At 42.7% G+C, this 24,774-nt stretch overlaps 1 protein-coding gene across 5 annotated transcripts; it reads right to left on the bottom strand.

The window, feature by feature from the left end:
* Positions 1-267: 267 nt before the first annotated feature.
* On the bottom strand, positions 268-24,735 carry syt14a (synaptotagmin XIVa). 5 transcript variants are annotated; one of them, XM_079573294.1, is made up of 9 exons: positions 24,696-24,735; positions 15,631-15,678; positions 11,287-11,439; positions 10,132-10,359; positions 4,751-5,022; positions 4,178-4,627; positions 3,500-3,689; positions 2,959-3,033; positions 268-816 (listed from the first exon to the last, which is right to left on the bottom strand). In XM_079573294.1, exons 1-9 carry the CDS (start codon positions 24,706-24,708, stop codon positions 503-505), a joined length of 1,743 nt encoding a protein of 580 aa, XP_079429420.1. In that variant the 5' UTR covers positions 24,709-24,735; the 3' UTR covers positions 268-502. The 5 variants fall into 5 exon arrangements, with proteins under 5 accessions (XP_079429420.1, XP_079429421.1, XP_079429417.1 ...); XM_079573295.1 differs by lacking the exon at positions 15,631-15,678 and having other exon boundaries at positions 24,696-24,716; XM_079573291.1 differs by lacking the exon at positions 24,696-24,735 and having other exon boundaries at positions 15,631-15,871.
* Between the last annotated feature and the right edge of the window lie 39 nt (positions 24,736-24,774).

Genomic DNA, 24,774 nt, shown 5'->3' with positions numbered 1-24,774 from the left:
TAGAAATTTGTAGAATTATTAAAACTGGGGGAAAAAAGGACCATCTCTGGTGATGTGTGCCCATTCAGCAAAAAGCCCGAGGGCCACCAAAAACTGCCACACTTCAGACACCCCTGCTTCAGAGAAAGCTATTGGTCTAATTAGGAGATACGATGACAAGTGATGTCACAAAACTGCATTGGAGTTCCTTCGAACATTCACAAATTATTTGTCTAATTTACCCCAAGCCAATCTTCAGTTTTCATAAAAAAAACTTCATCAAGCTTCATCAGCAAAACCCAGAGGTCTTTTTGATGAAACTGAGCCAAATGCCTGTGTATTAAAAGCTTTAAAACATAGATGAGAGAATGCGCTGACTGGGTGAAAGTGCCATGTTTGTATCCCCCTGTACAGATGTGCTGACCCTGGTTTCCACCAGTCACCTGGCTTCCTCTGGCTGCTTCTCGTTCCCCTGAGGGAGCAGCGCGGCTGTGCAGTCACACCTGACATGTCACTGCGGCTGTTAGGATTCCAACAGACTGTGCCAGCGGCAGACCTGCTGTCCTTTGGACTCTTTCATCTCAGTCCAGTGGGACAGTTCTTCCTCCCCAGAGCTGTTGAGGCCCAGAGAGATCCAGCCAATCATCTCCTTGCGCTTCATACTGCGCTTGTTGTAGACGGACAGGATGAGTGTGACGTCGGAGAGCTGGAACAGAGCCACCTGGAAGATGAATGTCTCTTTGTAGGTGGGGTTGGGCTGGCCTCGGCAGATGGACGTCTTACACTTGGACATCTCGTGGCCCATGGAGTTCAGTAAGGTCAGCTTCACATATGTATCTAAATGGGGGACAGGTGCAGCAGTTACCAGAGGCCAAAATAGGCATTTAGAGCACAATTCATAAATCTATCATGTGTTCACAATGAATCGCTTGTGCAAAATCCTCATGCCAGAGCGTCATTTTAAAGTGTGCAGTCAGTGCCCACACAAATGAGGCAGTGTTCTGTAATCATGTCACTGCTGCAGAGGTGTAACATTAGGAGCAGAGGACGTGGTTTTCTCCTGATCAAACACAAAGCGCTGCACTCAGTGTTTCTGATAACACCAAGCACAACTCAACAGTGAAGAGTGGGTCTGTAGTCCTGTTGCTATGCAACTATGCTGAACCTGAAGTGGATGATTACTTTGAAGATAAAAATGGACCAAAAGTTGGTAATACATTTTCCTCTTCTTAGAGGATGCAGAGCTACTTCCAAACATACCATGTTACCATGTGTTAATGCTCCATCACAAGCCCCCTGCAGAAGATGCTATTTTTTATTTGACTTTGGCACAGTGTCAGTGTCATGACAGACTTCTACAGCCCAGGGCCGTGTCCTGGAAAAGGGCTTGCTCCTGAACATTACTCACTTCTGACAGAGGAGGCACACACCAGCGGATGCCGTGTAAATGACATTGTTCTAGTCTGAGCTGAATGAGTTAGTCTAAATAGTACTGATTATAATAATAGTAACTGAAAATGTGATTTTCATAATGAAATAGAAGCACTTTCCATCAATCTAGAAATAAAACATGACGTAGAGCAGCTTTTATTCTCTCTTTAAAAATGTCATTCATCAAAAGCTCAGAGTGAAAGAAAACCTCGTACGACTGCCATTATCATGTAATTTAGCATTCATGGTTTTCTTATTCACTCCGCATTTCCACACAGGAACCACAAAGCGAAGCCACAGATCCAGCTGAAAGTACATGAGGCGAGACTGGCAGTCACAATGGGTCTTTGAGAGTGTTTCGCCCTCGTTTACAACCACACTCCACAATAACGTTCCGTATTATGTTCCTGTCTGAGAGGAGTGTACCCAATGAATTGCCGGGGCTTTCATGCCGTCGAGTGCCAGCTGCCTTCCCAACGCCTCGCCCGCCGCCTCCAATCACACATTCAGTTGCTCTCTTTGACATAAAAGCGCAGTAGAAAAAATAGCCTTGATTTCTTTTTTGACTGCGGCTGAAAAGGCTGCGAGGAGCAGTGGATGTCTTAAGTGGTCAGTGGCGGCGATGCATGGCTCTCAGCTATTGTTCCTGAATGAGAGGGGCTGTGACTGATGATTAGCTTGACTGGAGGGATCGGCACTGTTTTGAAATTATCGAGAAGCGCCTTTGAAACTGCTCTGCCTCATTCAGCGCACTCTTCCTCTTTGTGCCACAGAGTCAATCACGGCGCACATAAGGATTTTGCACAACACTTTATTTAGTATTAGCAGATGTTCAACAGTTCCTAAATGGATGTGGATACGCCGCTCAATTAAGACAATGTGGAGGATTTGAAACTAGTTGTTAGCTGCACACTGGCAAGTACATGGAAGATTTTCAGTAATGGGCGGGCAGTGCAGTTTACATCTACTCAGTAACAGTGAAGGAGTCTTGACGAAGTGCGGAGACGTGCCAGAGTTTGGTGGCTAAATGAAGCAAACAGCCAGTGATCCACAACAGTCTCTCCGAGCTGGCCATTAGCCACCAAGCAAAGCAGATAGGGAGCGTCTGGTTTGTACTAGTGATACAGGTATGCGCGCTGGTGTGAGTGGCACCAACACAAGGGAAAGATGCAAGCGGGGAAGCAGGGACACAAGCACAGCACAGTCTTCATGGATGGAGGGTTTGTCCAACTGAATTGTACTCATTTTGGGTGAATATATTTTGGAAGATAGTAATGCACAAATTGCCCTTGCAGTTTATGCTTGTCCTTTCAGTATATTTCAACTATTGTTCATGGAGTTTTAAGAAAGATAAGTGTTTGTAAGGCACTGGTATGTTCTTGTGAGTGAGAGCAGTTCAGACAGGTAAAAACAGGCACGTGCCTGATTTGGTCATTTAGGATTGTAGATGCTATTTTTTATATTGCTTTAATCACAGGGTTTGTTTACATGTGGTGTGCCCTCTGCATCCATGAAGGTGATAATACAAATATAGAAATAGATACTTACCTCTGATTATATAAACCTGTCCCCCTATCAAGTGTTTTAGACAACAGAACAGTCCGTCTGACAACAAGGGTTGGACAGCAGTAAGAAAAAACAAGGTACCAGGATGTCAAAAGGAGGTAGGTCAAGAGAATTGCAGACACAACAGAAGGTGAGGGATCAGGAGTAAGAGGTAAAACATAACACACAGTTCAACAAGAGAGTCTGGTCCGATCCCTGGAACAGACTGAGAAATGACGGGCAGCAGGGATCAGACCGCGCATACTCGAAGCAGAGATAGCACACACTATCTCCCAACTACACATGTTGCAACAAATCTGAGCAAACTTGTCAAATCTATTCATGTAAAATAAATAAATAAGTTTAAACTACAATGGGCCTGGCAGACTTTCAAGTTCCTGCAACAGATTATTACAATTCATAGGCAAGTCAGAATGCTAATACTTTTAAAGGATTATGAATTATTTAAATAATAGTGTGATCACGTTGCATAGAGGTTTGCTGCTCTTCTACACACACTAAGTAACCCCTCCAGGGTACTTACTGGGTGGCTTGTTGGCAGCCAGGTTTTTGAAGTGGATGCCTTTGATGACCTCCACAGACAGGCGTCCTGTTGTGGCGTTGTACACCAGGCCCACGAGGATCTCCGGTGTTGAGGTTTGGCTGACGGACTGGAATGATGAGGCGCTTTCACTGCACGTCAAGTCTGAAAGGCTGACTTGTGATTCGCCACCCTGAAAAACGTTTGCTGCAATTTAGAAAACTGTGCAGTGTTTGGAGCCCAGGGCGTAGGACTGAGTGTACTTTGAAACAACACTCTTGCCAGAACCGCATCAAATATTCACCAAGTGAAATGAAAGATTCATTACTAATTTGTATTTCTGCTCAAGCTTCCAATGTGTTGCTTTGTCAAAGCTATATAAAAATGCAGAAACCTGATACAAAAATGGCTTGTGGCATGAGTTTCATTACTGGCAAGTTGATCCAAGAAATACTATCGGATGAAACATTATACAACTGCATCTTTGGAGCTTTATCTTCTGCATTTTAATAATGTTGTCATAATATGCTTGGAGTAACAGAGACATGCTTTGATCTACAAAGCTCTCCACTAAATTTCACATACAGGATACCCATATTACAGGATAAATCTAACATTAACCTATTATATGTTGGAGAACTATGCCACAGCCCTACCATAGTGTGTTGAGTGATGCCTTACTGGGAGTGTGCAGCAGGGGTCCAGGATGACGGGCACAGACATTTTGCCCTGCAGACAGAGCTTGGTGAGGTAGAAGACTTTTTCCCCCAGCACCTTCTCCTTCTTCATGCGCCTCATGCTATAAAGCCGGAAACGGATGGCGTAGTTCCCGATCATCTCCGACTCCACGTGGCTGAAGTAGAATGTCTCTGTGAAGATGGGACAGGGCCCGCGCTGGACGCCGGTCTTGGCCCGGTGCTTCTTGGTGGGCAGTAGCACCAGATGTACCTGCCAGGAGAGGTTGCCCATGCGCTTCACTGGGGGCAGGTCTGTGGCCGCCATGATGGTCACTCCCAGCTGCTGGTCCTCCGAGTCATAGTCGAACACCACGTCCAGCGTGCCATACTTGGCCACGGGGTCCGGTTCGTAGCCTTTAGGGAGCCGAGCGGCTGATCCTCGGGCCGAGATGTCCTGAAGAGACACAGCCGACCCTTCTTAAAAAAAATCTTAATACATGATGACCAGATGTTTCATTTTTGGTTACTCTACCACCAAGTCTGCTCTTACTGTAGCAGTGTTGAGGTCTGGACTCACCTCGGGGCTAAGCACCGCAGTACTGTCGCTGGGCGCGTCCTCCTCGTAGCCCTTGTTGAGGTAACTCTCTGTCTCTGGGCCCTCGCTGCCCTCGCTGGGACACTTGCCAAAGGACATGTGAGGGCTGCCGCTGGTCTGGGACATGTCACACTTGGCGTCCCCCAGGTCTGAGAGAGTGCAGGACATGCGCGGGGACCCATTCTCGTCCTGATATGGCGGGGGCTGCAGCTCATCCAGCGGTGGGGTTCGGCTCATGCGCTGAATGCAGTTAGCTGGAGAGAAGTCAAGGAAACCCGCACATCATCATCAAATATTGCATACAAGTTAACTTAATATGCACTGTCCTTGTAAGTAAACTACATTTAAACTTCTTTTGAATTCATACAAGAGAGATCTTAAAGCAGCTTGAGAGGTCTAAATCCCTGCTGAAGCAAAGAGGTGACTCTCCCATCCCAGTCTTTTCAACAGATTTTTTTTGTTTGTATGTTTTTGACGATTTTGTATAACATTTAGATTTCATGTTTTTGTACTGCTGTGTTCCTGTGTGCCCCAGATGCCCTTATTCTGCACATACATTTAAGATATTGCTCTGCATGCTGTATACTGTTGACTTGTGTTGTTTGCACAGAGCGTTTGAGAGTAATATCCATTCTCTCTATGGGGTAGTATTGACAATAAAGCTGACTCTAAACTTCGCGAATAGTGAAAGCATCAGGTCTGTCAATGCTGATGAATTGTCCACACGCAATATGAATTGTACAGCCACTACATTTCTCAAAATCAGTGTTATTGAGTAAAAGAAAACGCACCGAGCTTCTGGTACAAAATAAGACTTCTTTTGTTCTGCTGAAACGGCGCGCAGCTGTTACTCTATAGCAAAGGGAATAGTGCGGGGAAATGAGCGCTTTAAGTCAGAATATCATTTATCATGCAGATCGACAAATATTAAGACCGAAGTTGCAATCAAAAGTAGAGAGGGGGAAAAAAACACATCAGTATAAATATGCATGAGCCTTCTTTAATTGCATACTTTAATTACAACTAATGTCTTAAAAGGGGATTTATTTTACTCAGGGAAAAAGACTCGCTTCTCCTCGACTAACTGCAATATATGAAGCCCGTAGAACTAACATAAAATTACATCTTAGAAGCGTAATGACAGTGGAGCCCTCTGAGTGAGAGCTTCTGCAGTCTCTAATTAATGCCAACCTTCCCACACTTTTATGTAACACACTTCAATATTTAAACACAGACACAGCCGCTCTGAACAAAGTCCTTCCCGGAGAACACAGCCACAAGTCCAAATGTTATACCTCTGGTTGATACTACTGCAATTCAACATGTTGGTCCACGTTCTGCAGTTTGATGAGAATGGGCAATACAGAAATTAAATTGGCTTTTTTGTGTGTGTGTGTGTGTGTGTGTGAGCAAAGGATCAGTAATCCCAATCATTAACCATCTCCGTCTGCAATTTATCCTAAGCCTAAACAAACTACTGAGGGTCTGTGTGGCATTTACAGAGAACCTTGAATTGTGTTGTCATCCACTCTCTCAAATCTGCCTACTCGGCCCAATTTAGGACTACAAAATTTGAGCAGCTGCGGCTTATACTCCCACCGGGACACGGGCGATAAGTGCTTTATATACCTGCTTCTGTGCAAAAACAAAGGAACCAAACAGCCTAAACAAAATGATGAAGGGAAATAGCAGCAACAAAAGTCCCTCTACGTTTTTGGAAAGAAAAAAAAAAGCCGACGGTGACGTAATGCCGCATTGTTCTGGAGTTGCTGAAACTTTCCCTCTTAATAACGTTGGTTAGACGGCGTTTCAAAGTGGCAGGCGTCAGTGGCAGGATGGAGGCAAAGGAAGTCTTAACTAAGTGTCATGGAGAGGTTGATAAAAGGAGCAAATCCATTCCGAGCTGTTTTTTTTTTTTTTTTTTTTTTCCCACGCTGAGCTGGGGGCGGCCGACTTGATGGGAGCCGCGGCGTAAAAGCACAACTCCTCGCTGCAAGCTCACTAATTGGAATAGTTACCATTTTCATAACCTCCACGCTGCCAGTTTGCCGTGTGCCGCCTTCCCTGTGCCTCTATGTGTGAGGGAATTGGGCCAAGTATACATCCGAGGTAAGACATGAAGCATCGATAACTGCAGTGACTCTTTCTAAATAGTCATTAGGCTTTTCTTAAACTTTTAGAGCTAGCAATCCCTATCCCCATCTACATACAGTGGGAGGAGAAAGTGAGTGCTTTTGAGTGAGGCATGGTGCACATCTGACAATGCTTCTCAACAAATCTCAACTAATATGTGTTTTTTTAGAGGCAAGGGCAGCTTTAAGCCACACCTCAGTGATTGGACTTCAAAATGCCTGCACAAATATGTTTATAAGTATTAGCTCTTGGAGGATCCTTAACCAGGGTTATGTTATGGCCAATAAAAAATATGCCAACATGTAATTGTTTGTGTGGTATTAGTTTAAGCAGACACTGTTTACTCATTCTTGTGATTTTACTAAAGATCAGACCAGATTTTAGGAGCAATTTAGGCAGAAATGTAAGAAATTCCGAAAGGTGTACTCACTTTTTCCATGCTGTCCTGTGAATGTTTACATGTTATGGCCAATAAAAATATGCCAACATGTAATTGTTTGGGTGGTATTAGTTTAAGCAGACCCTGTTTACTCATTCTTGTGATTTTACTTAAGATCAGACCAGAATTTAAGAGCAATTCAGGCAGAAATGTAAGAAATTCCGACGGGTGTACTCACTTTTTCCTCCCACTGTATACACTGTGTTCGACTGAGGCAGTACGCTTTGAACTAGTAATTGTACTTCTTGGAGTAGTTGAATTTGCTTTAAATAGTACTGTTCATTTTGAAGTGTCAGTCAATCCAGAGACAAAAAAGGTCACCCCAAGCAGATCTGTGGGGGTTTAAACAAAAGCAATCGAGGACAGATAGGGAGAGAGCTCAGAAACAGATTTTTTTTTTTCATCAAATGTACCCAATTACCCACTCCTCCCTACCCGTTTTTTTTATTCTCATACCGTTTTGATTGGAGACTATTGTACCCCCACCTCTGTGCCATGTAAATGTTTTGGAGCAATGACCTGATACAGAGCCGTTTCTCTGTGCGGTCCTCATTAGCGGTGCGCTCGGACGGGGCCCGTGTCTTCCGTCGCTGCTGCTTCTGCTGCTGCTATTTTTGGCGGCACCGGGGCACACAACCTCCGTGATTGTGCAGCCTCGGCACAATCCTCCTCATGTATAATAAATGCATGTCCCGAGGATAAAAACGCTCTCCTCACAAACAAGCCGCGGTTTGGAGAATAACACTTTTACAACTTTTACAACAAGGGCTGATTGGAATTGAATGAAGGGGCTTTAGTGGGATAAATGCTACCTCAGGGAATGTGCGGGAAGTTCCTTTAGAATCTAATTAATAGAAACAATTATTCTTGAACTATACATCAATGAAAAGGCCTACAAAGAAAATACTGCCACTTATATGGGTGGCGGATATAAACTGGCTTTGCTGCTGCTATCTTACCATTTTACCAGCCCACAACATCTACTACTACTGCTACTACTACAACTGCTTTTCAAATACTTGGTTATGGTCACACACAAAACACAATAATGCTATAATTGATCTCATTAAATTGATTGTGTAATACATTAAATGCAGTGTTGGGGAGTAACGGAAAAGCATGTATTCGTTTTTAGCTGACTGTATTATGATTGTAACTGTATGTGGGTAAAGTTACTCTATCATTTGAGGGTATTTATGTTGCGGGTGGTACCTCAGGGTGTCGCTGCTCTCCCACCGGAACTGTGTTGAATGGGAAGTTTGGCGTTTCCCCGCAGGGTGCCAGTTTCCGTGGGAGGCCAGGGCGTTTGCTGGGCCCACGCCATAATTGTCTGATTCATTGTTTGGTGAGTGTTTTGGCTTGTTGATTGTGCGTTAAGGTGGTGCCGTACCTTAACGCACAATAAACAAGCCGAGGTACAGGTTTTAGTTGTGTTTTTATGGTAGGATGGCACGAGGGTTTTAGCCGTGCAGGTGATGACCTGTGCTGCTGAACGGGAACTGTGTGTGGGATTCGACGCACAGGTACAGCCATTTGAACTGTTTTAAAGTGAAAGTTAATTCAAGAATTTTGTATCTTATGTGGTTTGTATTTTTGTTTTGTTTTTACAGTGACATTGCCTCCTGCTGTCCTTGTAGTTTTTTGCTTCTTTTTAGTTATTCCGTCTCGCATTCGTAGCCTATGCTGGGGAGTTCACTCTGTAAGGGCAGACTAACTGTTTTTTTTGGTCTATATTTTCAATATTTAGAATAGAGTTACTTTCCTCAAATCAAAGGAATACATCACAGTACTCAAACATTAAATTTCACTTTCATATTCATAACAATAAGAAAGAAATGATCAAAACTGCTGGAAAAAAGTGTAGCTCTGTCATTCTGGGCATTTGCAAAGTGCTTTTTTGCATTCAGAATTAGTGGTAAATAAGTTCTTAACAGTCGTGTAATAAGTGTAGCTTACTGCATCCATTTTAAGGTATTCGGTAACTGAATACAAAGCATTCTCCCCAACACTGATGAAATGTAAGTGCTTTGAATTGTGTGAGCCATAACAGGATCAAAGGCTGAGCAGATGACAGAGTCCATCTAGTGGTGGATATAAGCCATTGCAGAACTTGCATAACAACCTTGTACAATTGGGTTCCTTACTACTGAACGTCTCATGCATTATTTAGTTCTTTGCAGGACATAAAAGATTCCAAATAGTCAGAGGCATAAAATCTTCTTTACTGTATCTTTACTGTGAGATTTAAGTAAATGAGAAATGTTTTGAAAAGAATTCTGCTCCAAAGTTGTTCAGGAATAGCAAGCTAAAACTCACAAAATTGAGTTTCTAGGTAAGAGCTTAAACATTTCACTATCAATTCCACTGATCGAACTTAATTCATCTCCACATATTCTGTCGTCAATTGCAGACCAAGTTGCCCCATCGTCTCAGCGTAAAAAGAGATCCAAATAGGCCATGGCTTGTGGTCTCTCATGACTTTCCTTTCCATCCGTCAGTGAAACAGGGTGTGATGGTGAGGCTGGCAGATGGGATGGAAAATAGAAAGAAAATAAAGAAGGAGGAGTGGAGCTGCAGCGGTGCACAGACAGTTTGACTGTTTCCCCACCCTCCCACGGAGAGTGCGCTGAACGGGAGCAGGGCTTTGATCACCTCTGGATTATCTGACAGTGCGGGGATCATCGCGGCCTATTTATTATGGATAGCGTTTGGATCAAGCTTATTAAAGAAATATGTCTGATTGCTTATCTGTGCTGAATTATTTATCTGGTTTCGGAGACACAGAACGTACCGTCATCGGCGGAGGCATCGCTGCTGTAGCCGTCGTACTCGGCAGTGAGCAGGCTGTACTTGTGCCGACTGTCCCAGCAGAAGCCTCCCAGCAGTTTGGAGGAGGAGGAGGACCTGGCGCCTCCTCTCAACCCCTGGGAGCGACTGACCGCCTCCTGGTACTGTCCGATCAGCTCGTCCTCACTGTCCGACGAGGAGCCCTGCAGGTGGCCATCCGTGTAGGTCTTCTCTGTTTGGGAAGGGAGGAAGGAGACGTGGTTTTAGTCACTGTCATGTTGCAATATACTAGTTGAAGGCAGGACATAAGCCTCTTAGATACACTTCCTCTTCACTATTTCAATCAGGACAAGAATTTAGCTATTACACTGGCACAAAGATACCTGGACAACGCTCTTACCAGCACTTCATCACTTTTTAATCTGATCAAAAAGTGACAGAAGAATGTGATGGAAAAAAGTGACAAAAAAGCCACTAAACAGCAAGTAAAAAAGGGACTACAAGAAAAGGCACTCGGTTAAGGCGGGAGTTAAGAGGTTGAGTAAAAGTCCCTATATGCACAAAGGCAATTTTAGACCTTATTCAACAAAATACCAGTGAGCGCTATTCCATTCACTATGCCTCATTCAGAATTTCCCCCAAAACCTGACACAAGTGATTTACCCTCATGCAATGTCACGTTTCAACCACCAAGAGGCACCAAAGTTCTTCGATATCTATGTGGTTTGAAGCTACATACCCATAACAGATAAATGTTTGTTTAAAGGTATAATAGTTACATTATGTTGTATGTATGTATATATATATTTTAACCTCAATCTGTGCATTTTGAGAAAGTCAGTGATATTTTCCACCTCGCCACAGCGCACTGCTTCTCTGTGCTTAGACCAGTGTTTACGAGTTGGCCTCTTTGGGCACAGGTCCCTCCGGGCGCTCCCTGGTGGCCACCAAGGTTTCAGCCCTGTGGCACTCAAAGCCCTGTTGACAAGTTAACAGCACTACATCTGTCTGGAGCAGAGAAAGGCCTGTGACGACGGGCTTTCAAGTAGAGGTCTCACCTAAAAGCACTTGCCTTTTGGATCACAAATGTTAAGGGTGGGGTAAAGCAGTTGTTACAGTAGTTTTTTGGGGGGGTAATGAAAAGCTTTCTCGGGTTCACCTTGTGGTTCGGTGTTTTTCCTGAAGTCGTCAAGGCACGGCAGGCTCCCTGAGTTCTCAAGGGCCAGTTTGTTGTTGAGGTACCAGAACAAGAAGGTCATAAGAACGATGAAGAGTCCGATGGCTGTCAGGAACCCCAGCACCTCAGGAGAAACTGCAACACACAAGACATCACGGTTTTAAACGTTTAGGAAAGCACTTAATCGCCATTCACAAGTTGTCTCTCAAAAATGAAGAACATTTTTGGTAGAAAGTCAGGGGGTTCTCATTGTAGAACCGTAATATTAGTGGAAAGTTGGAAACCTGAAACAGATAACAGAAGTAGAATTCATAGGTGAAGTGGAAGTAGGCTATTAGTACTTGTATATTAATCTGTACTTGGAGAGATATTCATTTGAACACCTTCAAGACCTTCGCCCTACAATGAAAACCTTTGCAGTTTTACTCTATTTTGTGTATGAAAAAAATATTTTTTTGGCTGAACATCAAAACTGCTGTAATCATCTTTTTCATCCCGTTCTGCAAACACCTGTGCCCACATTTTCTGATTGAATTCTCCATAAAGGGTCGGAGCACAACATGGGTCCACACCGAGGAGACGGAGAAAGCAGGTTACGCGTGCGCTGCCACAGCGGTTACCATAGCAACAGGTTCAGCAGCAGCATCAATCTGAGCCCCAGACGCAGCAGCGGCGGCGGCGGCGGAGGGTTAGTGCCATAAAACACAACGCTGATTTGATGCGAGTGACGGAAGGAAGGAAATCGTTTCGTCAGCCATTTGACAGAACAACAAGACGTGTATTAAAAGGGATTTGGTAAAAAAACAAAAACAAAAAAACACAAATCTGGGTAAATATGACCTTGATCTTATGGACGACCTTCACTGCGGGGAAAATGCACGCTGCTCTGAGTGGCGTAAACACCTTGGACTTGGCTCCATGGAAAAGCTCTTGTTTAGATGATTGATATAACTGTAACTGGGGGAAATGCATTCTAAAGAAAAAAAGGCATCACATTAATTAATGAATTGGAATTGGATGAATTGGATGAATGAATGAAAAGGACATGTTCACAGCCTCAATCAAATAAGATAAACTGGCAGTAAAAAATGTATATATTTATTAAACTGGTGGTTCTCAAGTGTGCTGGTAATTTTTATAAATGTTCTGGTTTGGACATGGCCTAAAACCAACTTAAAGCAATTTAGAATAGAATAGAATAGAATAGAATAGAATAGAATAGAATAGAATAGAATAGAATAGAATAGAATAGAATAGAATAGAATAGAATAGAATAGAATTTATTGCCATTTGCACAGGTACAAAACAGTACAAGCACATTGGAATTCTTGTGTGTTTCTCTCAATTTAAATGCAATTTCGTCTCAGGTTGATCTTAATCCAGTTCAATCCAATATATCGATTTTTGCGATATATCGCGATATTATGCGGGACGATACCATACAGATACTTTTGATTCTGATATAGATGCTTTTGATGACGTCATGCATATTAATGAGCGACAGTAGCGGCAGTGCTCCCCTGCTTTCAGTCGATAAAGGCCAATAATGATCAAGAATTCAGTCAGGACAGTAGAGGGCAGCACTACCACTGAAACTTGGGTCAAACACTGTCACAGATACATTACTTGTAATAATAGTTTTTATAATTGTGAATGAGACTAATGTGTGGTTGATTTATTCCTTTTGAAACAGGACTCTGGTTTCTTCTGTAAATAATTAATGTCACTTATATATTTAAAAAAAATGGCACATGAAAACAAATTTAAATCATGAACAATATGTTGTATGTTTCTTTAAAAATTGTGATGTATCGCAGTCGGTTATTTTTGTGCAATATATTGGTTATCGCAGTATCGGCGTATTGTGAGATTATCGTTATCATGAGCCATGTATCGTATCGTGAGGTACCCGGACGTTCCCACCCCCATTCACAAGGCACGATTTTTGCATTGAGTGAGCGCAAAGCAAAAAACTATTTTGGCAATTATTATTTTCTACCTGGCGCTTGCTCATTTGCAGAGTTACCCTGGACACTGGCTGTATAAAATAATGAGCTAATTTGCTTTAACTGTTTTGGACGGCTGCTAATTTACAGCCTAATTGATGAATGCGTTGTCTTTTATTATAATTGCGCTGTGTTGTCGGCGCTGATGAAGTGGATTCAGCCATCTCAGCCGTTAATTAGCTGTAGTACCTCAGCCCGAGCGGCCATAACTCAGCTCCCATTAGATCGTGTGTCCACGCAGTTACGTAACAACAACCCACCGGTCGGCTGCCACAGAATCTCTCAGAGTCAGAAGCTCCAAACCTCCGAAAGTCCCCGCAGAGTTCAACAATGGGCTGGTGAATATTGCAATTGGGATTAGATTGTTATTTGCAAGGGACATTGCACATCCTAAAGCAAATAACTGCAGAGTGAGTGTTCGAGGCTGTAACTGTCCTGATTCATTCGGTGAGGTTCTGACGGGAGCTGCCTTCTCCTGTGGGAACAGCTTTCTGCTCTGACTCTAGTGGTGGCTAAATTATTCACCGCACAGATGGGTCGGGATCCTGAGCTGCCGAATACTTCCCTCAAATGAATACCAAGTAAGAGAAAAGATAGGGTTAAAGGGCGGTGTTTTAAAACAACGTCAAGCACAAGGTGACAGCTCATTGTGAGCCCCGCCTTAACCGAGCGCATTTTCTCCAGTTCAGCTTTACCCAAATCTAAAAGCTTCTTGACTGGAGTTTACAGCCTATGTAGCAGTGTAATCGATCGAAGATTTTTTACTCACATTGTCGTTACTTTTTAGTTTATATTTTTGTTGCTTTTTTGTAAATGTTTAGTTGCTGTTTCATCATTTTTTGGTTGCATGTCTTGCTGCGTTTTCGTTGCCTGTTTTGTTGCATTTTTGTTGCTTTTTTATCACTTTTTGTTGCCTGTTTTGTTGAGTTTTTGTCGCTCTTTTTGCTGCGTTTTCATCCGCATTTATGTCTCATTTTTGTTGCCATTTTGACACTTTTGTCAAAAAGCCTTTAGATTTGCGTAAAGTCAAACTGGAGAAGATGTTCTCAGTTAAGGCTAGGGTTAAGATGTTAAAAAAATGAAAATATTGCTATGTTACAGTGAAAAGTACAGAGGAATTTAGTTGTGGCCTGTATATCAGGTGGTAGAGAGGTTGACAATGGTTGCTGGTTTAACTCCCACTCCTCCCAGGTTATATAACCCACCACACCTGTGAGATTAGAGATCATAATATGTCCACACAATATGAAAATCCCTAAACCTTTTTTTTCCCCCATCAAATTCCATCGAAGACTGTAAGAAATACTACAACTATTTGCTAATTTATTAGCTACTGTTACACAAAATCTGTAACGTAAATCTCAGTTAGACTGAAAATCTCAGTTTGTGATATATTGTGGCTCCGTGCGATAGAGGAGATTGTGTCAATTATTAATATTGTAATGATGTATCTGTACAGCCCTATGAGATAGCAATAAGAAGAACCAACTCTTAAAGAAAAGTTTCCTTGCTGAGGGGATAGTAAATATGAAAAGGAAGTAAAGATATGGCATTTCAACATCCAGTTTGACAGTGCATTTTCCAGCATGCCTGTGTTCCAGCAAAATAAAAGAGAGAGAAAAAACTAGGCACCGACGGGACATTGCTGGAGGAAAGGACATCCAGAGAGCGCCCATTTGCTGACCCTGTTGCCTTGGAGACCGGGTCCGGTTCAGAGATTGATGGAATTATAGGATCACTGAAATAAACCAGACGGGCAGCAGTTGTGTGATATTATTGACAGCTTGTCTTTTTAAATGTGTGGCGGCTCGTAGTTGCAATTGTCTGTGTTGTCTTTGTTCAGTCCTTTGTCAAAGTTGAATAAAAAAACATTTCTCCAAACCACAAAGAAGGCGCCCACTCGGTGCCGAGCCGGGCCGCGAGCGCTCTCCACAGCAGAGCCACACACTCCCACACATGTTCACTACAAGCCTCAAGTACAATGCACCTCATACTCGTCCACGCAGCAGCACCGGAAATAACACTCGCACCGAGGTCAATTTACATAATGGCAAAGCAGCGGAGTTCAGTCTCAGCCCCAAATCACCAGAAAATGTTGAGAAGAAGCTTTTCAAAACTTACTTTTTTCCATTCAAAGTTGTACTGTGTCTGAAGGTTTATACGAATATCTATTTCGACTTCCTTTCTTTCTAATTTGAACATTTCACAGGACAGAACATGATGGAACACATAAAGCACAATTGTGGGCACAGCACACATTCACATTATTCACATTAGGGACACTGGATGAACACATAAATGAGCGGTGGGGAGTCTATACCTTTTCGGACGCAGATGAGCTCGTGAACTCCACAGTTGCGCTCGCCACCTGCAAAGACAATGCATTCTGAATGAGCCGCTGTGATGGGGAGGGGAGGGGGGGGGGACAAAAGACCACGACCAGCACAGGGGCTGATAAACACTCGCATTCAGAACAAACCCCAGAGAACAATGAGCAAATGTCAACAGATAATACGACGGATAGAACAGGAGCGAGACAGGGACACAAAACACTCCATAAAACATGATGGGAATGTAGGAAGACAGGACCTCTGTGCTTACAAACACATGAACAAGACAAGATATTATTCAGATCATCCTGATATAATAGTTGATAGGAGGACTTAACTCCCTGATTTAAATAGGGGACATTTGACAAGTTTACACTGCAAAAAGTATTTAACTAGATCAGTATAAACATATCAATTTGAGCAAAATAATCCAAATTTTAGTTGTTTTGACTAGTTAAGAAGTTGTTGGGCATTTGTCCTGGATTATTTCACTTGTTCTGAGATGTTTCTGACTCGTTTCGATACATTTCGTCCTTATTTCAGGTCATTTTCTTTGCCAATGGGGTAAGAAAATTGGTCTTGTCTCATTGGCAGTTTTACTTTCTTATTTCAAGCGAGATTTACCCTAGAACTGGTCTGAAATGTCCTCAAACAAGCAAAGTAAACTCGGTCCGATCAGGAAAAGTGTCTGAATGAGTGAAAACCGCTCAAAACAAGATACATTTCCTCAATTCAGGTCATTTAAGCCAATGCTTGATATTTACTTTTTATAGTGTACACTAGAGCAGCAAGAGCTTTTTTAATCCATTCAAGACCACGTTTGAGCCAGTATTGTTGAGCCTCATTAGTATGTATGACGTCATTAAAGTGTTGCGATATGAATCTTCAATATGAAGCAATTATCGCAACATAAAAGAGCCACAAAACAGTAGTGTGCTTGTGTTTGCAGGAGCAGATCTCTCTTACAAACCTACTGCAGATCCGAGCAGCACTATGTCCAAAGCTACAACCTTCGTTATTTCATGATGAAGGTTAATTTATTTTCATCATAACTAATTTAGAAGCTCTACACCGCTTCTCTCTGGTCCTTGGTGCATCTTTCATGAGGTTATTCAGACTAGCCAAGAAGCGCCAACAAGAAGTCAAGAAACAAAAATCTGCTACAGTGGGAGGAAAAAGTATGTGAACTGTTCTTCATCAGAATCATAAGAATGAATAAACAGTGTCTGCTTAAACTAATAGCACCCAAATATTTACATTTGATCATATTTTAATGGCCATAACATGTAAGCATTCACAGTACAGGGAGGAACAAGTAAGTACACCCCAGAAATATCGCTGAACTGCAGCAGTTTTGTAAAGAGGAATGGTCCAAGATTCATCCTGATCGTTGTGAGAGTCTTGTGAATTCATTTTTCTATTGATGATGTCACGTTGTCCAGGCCCTGAGGCAACAAAACAGCCCCACACCATGATTGTCCCTGCACCAGACTTCACAGTGGGGATAGTGTAAAGATGTCGATTTTTCCTCCACACATGATTTTGTGTGTTCCTCCCAAACTATTCAACTTTGGCTTGCGAAAGAGCTCTTGGATGCCATGCAAACATTGTTAGAATCTGAAATAATAATACGATTCACTTGCTATGAACTCTGCAGCCCTATAGAATGAGATTTTCTTTTTGCTGCCCGACTGGCTTAGAGTGAAGACTTTGAAGTGAAAGACAAAACTCTACCGAACCATATGCACCCAGTCCAGAGATGCGTTCCCACGAGTTTATTGTTCATGCAAAGTTCATCCGCAACAACAAAAGGGCCGCGCTGTCGTCTTTCGAAACACTGATGCCCTCGGACATGTTCAGACTACAGACGACTCCTCCACGGTTTTCGGCACATCTCGCCTCTAGACGGTGGCGGTAACTCTGCGCTCTCTTACTCACACTTGTCTGGGAGCTGGGGGCCGCCGGGAGCTGCTACAGGTGGAGGGACAAAAATAACTCTCGCTGCTCTCTTTGCTGTGACCTTCCCGGATTCATTCAGGCCTCCAGGCAACACAAAAAGCCCGAAGCACTCGAACGCACCTCATAACATAATGGGCTCGGAGAAGTTCGTCCTTACTGATATCAGGAGAATGTCATTGTGGTGAAGAGTTTCGCATAACAAGCAGCAGTGTGAGCAAGAAGAGTGTTTTCAACATTTATTTGTAAAGGTTGACACAAGTGAAGGCTTTCTGTACCAAGACCGATTTGTCAGACAGTTGTAGCCTCTTTTCGATAGTTGTAGCACTTAACAGAGCACATTTTCTCCAGTTCAGCATTACCCAAATGTAAAAGCTTTCCGACTGGACTTTCTCACTGTGTTTTTGTTGCATTTTTGTCGCTTTTGCGTTAAATCAGAAGGTGTGCCTGTTAGCAATCACGTCTCAGATAACTCATATCATCAGGCTGGTGTCATTGAAAAAAAAAAACGTTGTATAAAAAAGAGCCAGTCTTTTGAACGGCTCTTTGAAATGGATCCCGAAGACATGGGCTCCCAGTGAAGATCCGTAAATCCCATCACTAATTTGGAATCTGGAGAAAATGTGTTGGGTTCAGGTGGGGGTTAAGAGGTTAATGCACAATATAACCATTTCAACGATACCATCATTTGGTTTCCTGAAAAATAATAACACCTATATTTACTAACATATTTGATTTAAGTGCTACTACTTGACTGAGTGGGGTTTAAGAGCATTTGTCTCCTCCGGAATTTACGCAACATACGACAAAATGTGGTATTATCTAATATACACATTCAAAAGTGTTAGCTTCTTTATGGCCTTGCGATTTACAACCACGATTTGGTCTTGAGGAGCAGCAGATCTGTACAGCAGCTGGGAGTGGGAGGAAGACACACTCGCCACACGTCAAAAATAACAGGCTCCCCTTGCTCAGATCATAAACATAGAAAAAAGACCGGTCGTCCATATTGTGACACATTACTCGGATTCTTAGCTATATCCCAACGCCAATGTTTTTTCATACGTGTAGCTACAACTGATGTCATTCTGGCACACTTCTAAATCATCTGTTACTTAATCTTTTTTTTACCGATAATGACTAGAACACAAAGACTGTCAGTGTTCTCCATTTTTGACTGCACTACCCAATTTGTCCAGTTTTCAAACCTTGACAGGGGTAGAGGAGTGTAAACTTTTAGCTGCAGCTAACCAGTGCAGAAGCAATGTTCTAGTTTGGCAGATGCCCTCCGTGTGATCTCCAGAAGTGGAAACGAATCGATTTAAAGCAGCGCTGATCGATACGAGGCTTCTCACTCCTCAGGTCAGGTCCGCAGACTTAATCCGGGCCGCCTTGTCCTCCGAGCAGAACGAGGCTGACTTTTTTTTTGGAGGGGGTTTGTCCCAGTTTGTGGACCAAAACTGCTCGTGCTGCAGATGACTGCCGCGGGAGGACACAGAGCCATTAGGGAATCGAGGTCAGAGGGAAAGTAAAGATAACAACGAACCAGCAGTCATGGGTTTCATACACAAACTTCCTTTTCTTGTAAATGTGTTGCCAGTTCCAATACTTTCTCATTTAGATTACGTTAATGCCATTTGACGCCGTCTCACTTAGTTCTCGCCAGTCAGTTAAAGCCAATTAGCCGACCTTGGTCAGAGCACGTCAAAGATCCTTATCCTCTTATCCTATCTGACTTCTACTACAGCGTCCTGTCCGAGCCCATGCGTAGATCTGCGTGAAATCTCTGTGAGTCATTGCTCCATATTGGCCGCGTTACCCGTAGCCCCCGGGCAGTGGAAAGACGGCTCCAAAAAGTAGTGCAGTCGGGCGGCTTATTTTTAGAACCCACCCAAAATGTGCCCAGTTTAGAGCGAGAAAATTCCACCGAAACACCCCTTTGTGCCGAATATGCACTCATTCAACCACACTCAACCACAGGAAACAGTCGCCGATTTGAAGTTGAGTATATCGAGAAAGGAAAGTATCGCGATAAACGATATTATTGGCTGTAACGATACTGGATACTGTCAACTCTCAGGCATCAAAATGACAGGAAACCATTGTACTAAAAGTCTTAAAATACCACAAAAGCTGCAGTAAACATGAAACATTATGAAACTCAATTTGCTTCAGTTAAAAATCAAAAGAAAGAATGAACAGGCGATAAATATCCAGCCCAAAAATGTATCGCTTATTTGTTATTGAAGTTGATATAGTATTTATCGTGACAGCCCTAAGCAGTACAATCGAAATCCATGCACTCTTTGATTATTAACAATTTGGAATGATGCTCAATACAGAAGTAAAGTAGCTGTCAATCCTATCAGGCCACCTTTACACAGTGTCCCATATGGAAAAACTACTACTGTGTTCCTTTACTGACCCCTTATGGCGACAACAACAACATATGATCCTCTATTGTAATGGATCCGTCAAATCATTTCCTCAGAAGTGGGCGGTTACTGAAATCATTAAAGTTACATCTTGAAAGCAAACTTGCCGATCAATACAGTATAACAGCAGGGGAGCGTGCCCAACCGTGAAGTGCACCTTCCAGCTTTAAAAGAGAAGAAACGAATATCTCTCTTAATGAGCAGAGACAAAAGAGGACAAATGAGTGTAGTAGCGCGTGCTGGGGCTCCAATCCATCGGAGAGAGTGGCCCCGGAGCAGCGCCAGCAGCACGAGAACTGCTGCCTGATCAAACACTCCCACGCCGAGCGACCGGTGCACAAACAGTCGAGGCTCTCTCCGGGGGACGAGACGAGGAAAAAAAATAAGGTGTGTTAAAATAAAGGCCCGACAGTTTTGGCTGCAGTGTTAAAAACGCACTGTGATTAATGGCCGATACTTTATTCAGGTCATGGTTGGCACAGTGAATAAGGATAACACATGCCGTATTGATCAGGCGCTTGTGGACTGCACGGGCACTCAATAGTTTCAAAACGGGATTTAAATGAAACTGTTTGATGAAATATAAACATAGAAAAGTGCTTCAAGAAATAGAAAAAAAAAATCAATATGAAAACTATGTATGATAATAACCCGAAATAGATGAGTGGATAAAGATTAATGGCTACAAGTCCATTATCTCTCATTTGAATTGGAAAACTTTTGGCAAATTCAGTGAGAATTTAGCAAATCTAAAATAGGCGATACAATATATTACAAATGGTCTACAGTCCCGTCTGAATCTAGGGATTTACTAGGATTTGTTTTTATCGGTGAGTTGGCTCAACATGTCTTCTGACGACACACAACTCTGACCTTTTTGCCGAGAAAGGTCAGAGAATTTAGTGGGAACAAATAATGAATGTTGTGTGATTGCAGGGGCATTGCATAATCTGGAGTACGTTGTCATCATAACATATAAATCTCCAGTCACGGTGTTTGGTCTATAAATGATTCAGCCGAGTGATTATTTTCTAGAGTGTTGTGCAAACAATGAAATAGAGGAAAAGAATGGGAACTCTTCTGTTAAATAGTACTGGACTGGACTCTTTGAAATGAAAGCGCAGGCTAGTTTTGTCGTGCCGGTTTGACCGAACGTGGTGCAACCCTTCCCTGCACAAAACCTCCCTTGCTTATTTATGGCGTGGTAAAAAACCTCATCAGGTAATTGACGGCGCTGTCATGGCGAGCTGTGTAAACATATTGATCGTGGGCAGTGAGGGACATGCAGTAAATACTCCAAAGTGCCAGTGCTGTGTCTGCAGAAAAGAAAAAGAACGGCCATTTGAGCTATCATCACACACGCCTTTCGTCTCACAGCAGCAGCAGCAGCAGCAGCAGCAGCAGCAGCAGCAGCACACATTAGGCACAAATGGTCAGCAGAGAGACTTAATGTCAATATCTACTCACATCCTGCTTCCTAGTCTCCCCAACAAGCCTTCAGACTGATGGGAGGAGTTTGAAAGCAGTAAACGCCGGCCGGCCTGTATATCGGGCCGATATTTGGGGATTTTATAATTGTGCCGAATAAAGCCGATATTTCTGGGACCGAAAATGATAGAGTCTTCCCGTTTGCATTGGAAAGAGCAATGTCAGGGCTTTAAAACGAGTCCTCCCAACTCCCTAGGCCTCAGGGGAGGTGAGAAACACCGCAATGAAAACTGGTTAGCTACAAGTTTGTAAAGCAGAAGTTTCACTAAACCTGTAACAATATGGACATGCTGTGAAGTGCAGAAACTGGAGAATTCAATCGCTAGTTAGTTTTAACCTTCTTCCTACTCCCTTTGAGCAGCACTAACCTCTTATGTTGTGAATAATTCTGTATGTTATATGTATACTATACCTGTATGCATCTGTTGCTCAAATAAACAAACTAAACTAAACTAACCTCCACTATTGTATTTTTGAACGCTGGGCAAAATGCAGCGGCTTAGTAACAATGTGCTAATGCTAGCGACAACTAATCAAAGCTGGGACAGAAACCATGAGTAGATCACCTAAAATAATGAATAAAATCGGCCAGTGCTGGAGCTTCCAAGTATTTGTTTTTACAGGATCAGACATTTGGAAAAATCGGCCAAAAATTTCAGTCTAAAAGATCGGCCGAGCATATCAGCAACGACAATTAACATCCCAAATATCGTTATCGGCCTTAGAAAAACCCATATCGGTCGGCCTCTAGAAAGCAGTGTATTTGAAGCTCAGACTAGAACCATACGCATTTCAGAACTTTTCACAGGTTTGTAAGAGAGCTAAACTACAAGGTTTGCAGGTTTTACACATATAAGACCACAGGATATTTTTTGAATGAAGAGGATCTTGCGATTCCGATATGTAGCAATTAATCAGCTCTTGGTCACTGGTTACAAATGATACAAAGTGAGGACACAGAGACGCTCTTTTGTTGCTATAATTTGGTCGTGATACTTCCACAGCTTAACGCCCACTGCTCTGCCCACTGCTGGCTGAGGCTCCACACTCATCAGCGCTTCATAAACGTGGCACGAAGGGAGAATGGTGAAGCTTGTTGGACAGAAAATATAAAGAATAGAATGTAGATTATTTGGGGTTGACAATGATGACTTTTGGTAAATCAGAATGTCTCTAAAGTACTTCAACACTGCACAATTCTTACACGGTCACTACAGCTACTTTGGACTATTAAAAATGTGTTGACCCAAAGGAAATTACATTGTGTTATAAGTCTACCATTATAAGACAACAAGCAACACTACGTAAATAATAGAATTGACAGGCAAACACACTAATTGACGCGTATCTTGATAAAGATTAGCCACAGTGGCCAGCAAGCAAAAAGTCCATGTGCAAAGAATATTAAATAACGCAGTTGGGTTTTCAGATGTAACCAGAATCATCCGCACAATGATGTAACCCATTCCATTTGTCCTGCAAAAACGACCACTTGACAAACAGGGAGATACAATAATGGTGAGTGCTGCAATCGTTATGTAACCAGCCGGAATAATGTCACTGAATTCAGGCATTATTTTGGTCAAAGTTGTGGACTTTCTGAAAAAGCCGTGTTTCTCAGTAATATGATAAAAAAAAAAAAGCGGTATTGTAGATGGAAGATCGTGAGGAAATTGATTTAAGCGTTTTCTAATGATAGCTGTGCAATATATAAAGCACTATTGGAACAAAGCACTTAAAGTCCAAAGCAAAAGTTTAAAAACAGTAATTAAAAGCCGTCAAGTGTGTAATAAACAAGGAGCACAGCTTGCAAAAAGAGCGCTTAAGCCGCGGGATAGTAGCCGGTCAGCCTAGGTGAGCCGCTACACATGCCATAAATGTCATGTGAGCGAAGCAGCCGTCCAGTGAAATATGGCCGACAGAGCCTGTTGTAATGATGGCTCTTTCAGGAAGAGCCTTTCTGCTGACTAATGTGGTTAGTGCAGCGGAGGCTCAGGTCAGAGGGTGTGGCGAGGAGAGAAGGGGGTGAGTGATGGAGTAAGTGAGTGAGAGAGAAGTGGCAAAAGCACCTGAGTTAAATATCCATCTATAATGAAGAACCAGTTGTAGAAGCCCATGACATTTTCTTTCAATGTGTCTGAACATAAAGAATGAAACAAACGGCAATAATATGGACTACAATCATTTGAAAATAGTAACAAGCTCGCAATTATACATTTTAGACAAGGCTATACAATCCTACAGCTTTTCCAAATGGACAGAATGAAAGCAATAGTGTCATTATTTTAACCACTATCTCAAGAGCGACATGGCTAAATCCATGAAGTAATAAGCTGCTGTATAGTATTAGACTATATCTGTTCAATTGTTCCCGGAAAGGACCCTCCAGATCCCCTTATTCCCCCTAAAGCAGTCAATACAATTTCAAAGATTTTACATTCAATTTGTACTTTGAATTATCTTATTTATCATCACACTACCAATACAAATATGATGTTTGCTCTGTTGCGGATCTTTGAGACTTCCTTTTGGAGCCAAAGTGGCTCTTTTGATGTTGATGGTTGCAGACCCCTGTTTAAAAAGGTCATTTGTTACAGAATAATGGAGATGGCTACAGCGTTCTGACTTTCCCACAGACATAAAAATCACGGTATTCTCTGATGTCAGAGCTAAAGCAGCTTAACAACCTGCAAAGTTACATAAGAGCAGTAGGTGAGGGCAGAGCTCATGTCTGTAAACACTAACGCCACATGGACAGGCACAGGCAAGACATAAACATATCTCACACAGAGATAGAGCAACGGCCCAATTGATCAAGGCAGAAAAAGAGAAAATAGCCTACAGGGGTTTCCATTGCAAATGCACAATTAAAGTACGCCAAGCTGCAATACATCAAATCATAACAAGAAGCACTAGCATCTTATTGAAGTCTGCAGAAAGCGCATCGTTTCATTCACTTTTCGCTACAATCCATTCAGTAAAACTGTGGGAACTGTCCTTTCAGCACCACCACTCCAATGATAACAAGTCCGTGCTCGCAGCTTTCGAACAGGACGCACAGACATCTCCCCAAAGCCCCCGATGCTCCCAGTTTCAACGAACCGAGCGCTGACACGCGTTTATTTCCAGCTGAAGTTAATAAGAAAGGGGTGGAGAGGCGTAATTGGCCTACTTACCATCAATCGCCATGATGTTCTGTTTGGTTTCAACCAAGGCGCGAGGTAAAGAAGGGGGAGCGGTCCATTATGCGCGAGA

The sequence above is a fragment of the Gobius niger genome (genome assembly GCF_951799975.1).
Source record: "Gobius niger genome assembly, chromosome: 16".
NCBI lineage: Eukaryota > Metazoa > Chordata > Actinopteri > Gobiiformes > Gobiidae > Gobius > Gobius niger.
Note: the sequence above shows the minus strand (reverse complement) of the source record. Positions and strands in the feature narration are given on the sequence as shown.